Genomic DNA, 6,468 nt, shown 5'->3' with positions numbered 1-6,468 from the left:
CTATTCTTTGGAATTCTGCATTCAGATGCTTATATCCTTCCTTTTCTCCTTTGCTTTTCCCTTCTCTTCTTTTCACAGCTATTTGTAAGGCCTCCCCAGACAGCCATTTTGCTTTTGTGCATTTCTTTTCCATGGGGATGGTCTTGATCCCTGTCTCCTGTACAATGTCACGAACCTCATTCCATAGTTCATCAGGCACTCTGTCTAGTCCCTTAAATCTATTTCTCACTTCCACTGTATAATCATAAGGGATTTGATTTAGGTCATACCTGAATGGTCTAGCGGTTTTCCCTACTTTCTTCCATTTAAGTCTGAATTTGGTAATAAGGAGTTCCTGATCTGAGCCACAGTCAGCTCCTGGTCTTGTTTTTGTTGACTGTATAGAGCTTCTCCATCTTTGGCTGCAAAATAACAATATGTATAAATGAATATATAAATGAATGAGAGTGAATTGAAATGTTTGTAGCATCTCTTAGCTCAGGTTAAGGCAGATGTCAGTGCACGTCCTGGGACAGCTCGGGGATATTTATGGCGCTTCAGTGTTGCTAGTGAGAAAGACCCTCCCAGGGTCTGCAAGGCTGAAGCACTGCCCACTACCGCATCGAGCAGGCGGGCTCCGGTGGCTGTGCAAGGAAACTCAGTGGAGACAATCGGTTTTCGCGCACCCGGTGCTGGTGGCCTCCAGCCTATAGGGGGCGCTGTGGGGCGACAACCACTTCCGGCCCGCTTTTTCCTTCCTGCCGCTGGCGCCAGCACGTCTTGTTTTCGTTGGCCGCGTTCGGATGGCAGCTGCCACTGTGGCTGCAGCCTCCTCATAGTAGTGCTCCTTTCCCGGCGTGCCGAGGGCGGTGCATTCTCCTAGTCTGTCCGGTTCTCCTGCGCGTGGTTCCGAAGGGCGCCGGTTTCCCGCAGCAGGCGGTATGGGCAGGGAGTCACGGTAAGGCGGAGCGCCGACCGCCGAGCGGCTTCTTTGGGGGCAACAGGCGGGAGTCGAGGTGGCCTCGGGGCCTGGCCTGGCTAGCGCGGCCCCACGTGTGGCCGGCGCTGCCCGCGGCTGCTGGAGGGGCTGGGGGACCTCTGCTAAGGGAGTGGCTGCACTTGGGTGAGCAGTAGGCACAGGGTTCACCTGCTCTGCCATCGGCCGGTTCGAGCCCCTGGGGCGGGAACACCTTTCCAGGACTTCTAAGAGATCCCGCCATTTCCGCGGAGCTTACCAGGATCTCCTCATTCAGTGGCGATCCCAAGTGAATTTCTCACCACTTCGTGTTTGGACCATGTCTTTGGTCCCTATCGATTCTTTAGTTCTTTGTGAGCGCGGGATATTTTCCTAAGTTAATTGAAAGGAGCGTGTGGTCAAACGTTTTTACAACACCCATGACTCTGTACATGACTAGGGAGAATCCCAGGGACGGAGGAGCCTGGTGGGCTGCCGTCTACGGGGTCGCACAGAGTCGGACTCTACTGAACCGACTTAGCAGTAGCAGCAGCAGCAGCAGGCTTTTATTGGGTTACAATAAATGCTTGTAACATCGACATTTACGTTGTAAATAGATCTCAGACTTCTTTGTTATGTGTTTTTTATCCTTTTAATACTGAGAGTTGGGAGCTCTTATTAGAAATCTTTTCAAAAACAGTTGAAATCCCAGGTTTGGGATCTTGAAATTTTTATCTTTAATGTACAAATTTGGTTAATATTTAGCGGTTACTGAAAGATAGTTTATATGTAGGATGTAAATAATAAGTAAGGTAGTAGTAGTTTGCTGCTGCTAAGTCACTTCAGTCGTGTCCGACTCTGTGCGACCCCATAGACGGCAGCCCACCAGGCTCCCCCGTCCCTGGGATTCTCCAGGCAAGAACACTGGAGTGTGTTGCCATTTCCTTCTCCAATGCATGAAAGTGAAAAGTGAAAGTGAAGTCGCTCAGTCGTGTTCGACTCGCGACCCCATAGACTGCAGCCTACCAGGCTCCGCAGTCCATGGGATTTTCCAGGCAAGTGTACTGGAGTGGAGTGCCATTGCCTTCTCCAAGCAGTAGTTTACTGAGGTATAATTAACTTTCGGGGAAATGGGCAACGCTTCAGGGTAGAGCTTGATAAAATTTAACACATCTATAAAGTGTGTATTCGTTTAACTGGATAAAGAGTATTTCCATAACTATGGAAAAATTATTTGAAAGTCTTTGAAATCTCCGTGGCATTTGTCTGGTCATCCAGGCGGGAAACCTGGAAGTGATGTTTATATGAGTCATCCTTCTCTCAGTGTTTACATCCAGTTAGATTCTGCACTCTGTTGCCATTCCTGGTTTCCCTGACTTAATTCAGGCCTTAATCATACATTGCTCAGACTGCTGCATATCCGTCAAGTTGATTAGCTTCCTCTGATCTTACTCTTTTAATTGATTCCACACCACAGCCAGAATGATGCTTCTGAAATAAACGTAAGGTTATGTCATTTCCACGCTCTCATGTCCATTGGTTCTTCCTGCTTTCAAGATGAATCCTTTAGGGCCCTTCCCAAGAGGGTCCCTTCCATCCCTGAGGCCTTCTTCCCCACCGCTCTGCCTTGCATGACTTGTGCAAGAGGTTTGCTGTTGTACTTAACATTTAATTAGTTATTGAAGTACCCAATACCCAACTTTTGATACTTGTCAACAACTCTACACCTGACATTCTGATCCAAGTCACCAGTGTCTCTTACTTGCTTGATTGCTATTTACCTATTTTCCCTGCTTCTGCTCTTGCCTTTCTTTGGTTTGTTTTCTGCTTAGCAGCCAGAGTAATGTTTTAAAAACAGTAATGCTTAAAATCTTCCAATAGCCTTCTCAAAGAAAAAAAAAAGACTATCCTGATAACCGCCCATAAAACTCTCCACATTTGGCTACCATGCTCCTCTCAGCTGTTTTTCTCCATAGCTCCAAATGACATTGTCTTGACTTTTTTTTAAACTTGTCTTCTCTTCCCTTAGCAGCACAAAGCTGTTTGAGCCTCAAAAGCAGGAACTTGGTCTCTTTTGCTTACTGTTCTTGCTTCTCTTAACAGTTTTTCCTCTCTCTACATCTGCTGTAGTGGAAGAGTTCACTCTTTCCCTCTAACTTTAAAAAAGTTGATGTGTAAAAAGTCCTTTCAGGGTTTATCTGCTGAGACTTTTAGGGAAAATAATAAAATAAAAAAAATGTCATAGAAGCTAAGTGTGTTTGCTAAGCTTAATCTTTAACTTAACATTCTAGCCACTATCGGAAGCGATCAGCATCACGGGGACGCTCTGGAAGTCGATCGAGAAGTCGTTCACCCTCAGACAAAAGAAGTAAACGTGGAGATGATAGACGGTCTAGAAGCAGGGATAGAGACAGGAGGAGAGAGAGGTCCCGTAGCAGGGATAAAAGAAGATCTCGGTCAAGAGACAGGAAGCGTCTGAGGTAAGACGTTAATCTCCAAAGAACTCTTGATAAATTGGGCCTTCTCAGCTAAATTGGGCTTCTTTAAAAGTTTTGGTTGTCCCTTTAATTGGTGGTAGAATTTAGTGATCTGTTTGCTGCCTGTCTGTTTTAATCCCAGCTGATTTGATTAGGTACATAAGTGATTTGCCTAGAAGAAAATCTTTCAAACAGTATTTTTTTCCCCCTTTCTACTGTCAAACAGTATTTTAAGTTTGTAAACTTGAGATGGTATTTCTTGTAATCCAAAGAGAACTTAAAAATTTTTTTTTTTTAATTAGAGAAAAATTGCTTTACAGTGTTGTGTTGGTTTCTGCTGTGCAACACCACAAAGAACTCTTAAAGCCCCCAGGAAAGGTTTAAAAAAAAGAAGTAAAAGTTGAGGTAGCATGCCATTGAGGGGGTTCTCATCTAATCCTATCCCAAGAAAGCCGATCCATGTGTTCAGAGCCACCACTAGTGCTGACTGGAGAAGGAAGAACAGGACAGAGCCATGTCCACTTCTTGTTTGAAATGATTTTAAAGAATTTTTTTAGATTTAACCAAAGAAAATGTTAGTTTTTAAAAACTTGTGCTTGATTAAATATTCCTTGGTACCACCCAAGCATCTGTAACTTCCCTGTTGGTGAAAAACAGTCTTTAAATAAAAATAATCTCACATGCCAAAGAACGTTTTCTAATAAAGTTTCTCTTTAAAATAGGAAAGAAGACATGATTATACAGGTGCTGTGAACTGATCTCAGAAAGAACTTTGAGTTTATCTTTTTGAGATACTGGTTCTTAGGGAAAATATTCACCCATAACAATGTGGATAGTATTAACTTACTCAGTTTTATATTATGTGGCCTCAGGAACAGTTTCATACAATACAGTCAAGTACTTATTAAGCATCATATAAGATTTGGTCTCTTACTTTTTTTTTTGGTCTTTTTTTGATGTGAAAATAAAATTACAAGATTTTAGAGCAAGAAGGATTTTGAGATTATTTGGTGATGTCTCTGCATTGTATAGATTAAGGAAACAGACCCAGAGAGTTGATCTCCCTTGTGTATATCACTAGCTAGTAGCAGCACCAGGATAGAAATTCTTATCTCCTAATTTTTGTATCTGTAATCTTTCCACAGCCCCATTCTGCCCATCCTTATACTGAGATCTTAGCTGTCTTTGAAGTTTAGATTTTTTTGCTCTAGGTCATAGATTTTGAATAGCTATTAATACATATTTCCTCTGTTTCTCAACAAACATCGTTTCGAAATTAGTATCCTCATTTTCCCCATTGACCGCTTGTAAGAACTGGCTTAACTTGCTCCCTGTTAAACTGATTTGATAGTAAATTGAAATCTTGTCTTTAACAGTGGTAATAATTTAGAAGCTTCTTTCAACATGAGGCACAAACCATGATCTGAAATAGAAGTTCTACTGGTCATAGAATAAATGAAACGTGTCCCCATTGCAGGCGTTCCAGAAGTAGAGAGAGAGATAGAAGTCGAGAACGAAGAAGATCTCGAAGTCGGGACAGGAGACGTTCAAGGAGTAGAAGCCGAGGCCGAAGATCCCGGTCTTCCAGTCCTGGCAATAAAAGCAAGAAAGCTGAGAATAGGTAATGTTACCATTGGCTGTATCTATCATGCAGGTTGGGAACTCTCTTCCCTACATTAAAAAAAAAAAATCCTTGTAAATACTGAATTTGGCTGCTACCATGAGCTGTTAGCTTAATTTCATTTCAGTAAGTTATAAAGCTAGTAGTGCTTTTAGAAGATACCTAAATTCTGTTAGTTTTAACACTCATAATGCATTATTCCTTCATTTAATACCTACTGTTAATGAGCAGAAGTACATGTTATATACATCTTTGTGGGAACTATGTTTTTTTCTTTGAAGTTATTTTCTTAGTGTTTCTACTGTTGATTGACAAATAACATTTTTACATTGCTGAACTGCTATTCATAATGGGTGAACTTTGCTTGTGTAAGTTAAATCTGCATGTTTCCTTAAGATGTTAGTACCATTCAATTTTGAGATATTAATTATATCTATTAGACATAATATGTTTACTCTATATTTCTCTTGTTAATGCTTTGTTCTTTGCCTATTAGTGTTTCTAAAGTGGTGTCCTGGCATATATAGCTTTGTTTTTGTTTTTTTCGTATTGGTTATGAAGATTTTTCCTCATTTATTTACTTTATAAATTTTACTTTTGTTTTATCAGGTCAGTGTTATAATGCCCATTGGGATAATTTTAAATTTAAAATATAAATTCAGAGAAATGAGTGAAATACAAACATGCAGTTTATTGAATAAGTATAAAGCAAGATTCATGTAACCACCACCAAAGTTAAGAAATAGAACCTTATCTGTATCCCACTGGAAGCCCTGCATGTCCCTTTGCTAACCCAGCTTTCTATTTGTCTAGATAAAATCATTGCTGACTTTGGTGTTAGCAGTGTCCTAATTGTTTCTTTATAAATGGAAAAAGAATAATTTAGGTGTATGTGTTTTTAATTTTACATGAACGAGTCATGTCTTCTTCTGTGTTTTTGGTAAACCTTGGGAGTTTGCTCTGTTGCTCATAACATTGCTGCTGCTGCTGCTGCTGCTAAGTCGCTTCAGTCGTGTCCGACTCTGTGTGACCCCATAGACGGCAGCCCACCAGGCTCCCCTGTCCCTGGGGTTCTCCACGCAAGAACCCTGGAGTGGGTTGCCATTTCCTTCTCCAATGCATGAAAGTGAAAAGTGAAAGTGAAGTCGCTCAGTCGTGTCCGACTCTTCGCGACCCCATGGACTGCAGCCTACCAGGCTCCTCCGTCCATAGGATTTTCCAGGCAAGAGCACTGGAGTGGGTTGCCGTTGCCTTCTCCACTCATAACATTAGTTTATTTTATTGCTGAACCACTATCCTGTGGTGTAAATATGTGTGCTCAGTTGTGTCTAACTCTTTGGGACCCCATGGATTGTAGCCTGCCAGGCTCCTCTGTCCATGGAAGTTTCCAGGAAAGAATACTGAAACAGGTTGCTGTTTCCTCCTCCAGGGGATCT

At 41.9% G+C, this 6,468-nt stretch overlaps 1 protein-coding gene across 1 annotated transcript in view; it reads left to right on the top strand.

Moving 5' to 3' along the window:
* Window positions 733-6,468, top strand: part of DDX46 (DEAD-box helicase 46) — a 48,651-nt gene continuing 42,915 nt past the window's right edge. Inside the window, exons 1-3 of the mRNA XM_005682946.3 lie at window positions 733-937; window positions 3,226-3,414; window positions 4,889-5,032. Of these exons, the coding sequence (XP_005683003.1) occupies window positions 921-937; window positions 3,226-3,414; window positions 4,889-5,032 (350 nt within the window). The 5' untranslated portion in view covers window positions 733-920. The remainder of the gene's footprint in view (window positions 938-3,225; window positions 3,415-4,888; window positions 5,033-6,468) is intronic.

This window comes from Capra hircus, chromosome 7 (assembly GCF_001704415.2).
Source record: "Capra hircus breed San Clemente chromosome 7, ASM170441v1, whole genome shotgun sequence".
NCBI lineage: Eukaryota > Metazoa > Chordata > Mammalia > Artiodactyla > Bovidae > Capra > Capra hircus.
The sequence above is the reverse complement of the archived record's forward strand: the minus strand, read 5'-3'. Positions and strand labels throughout refer to the sequence as shown.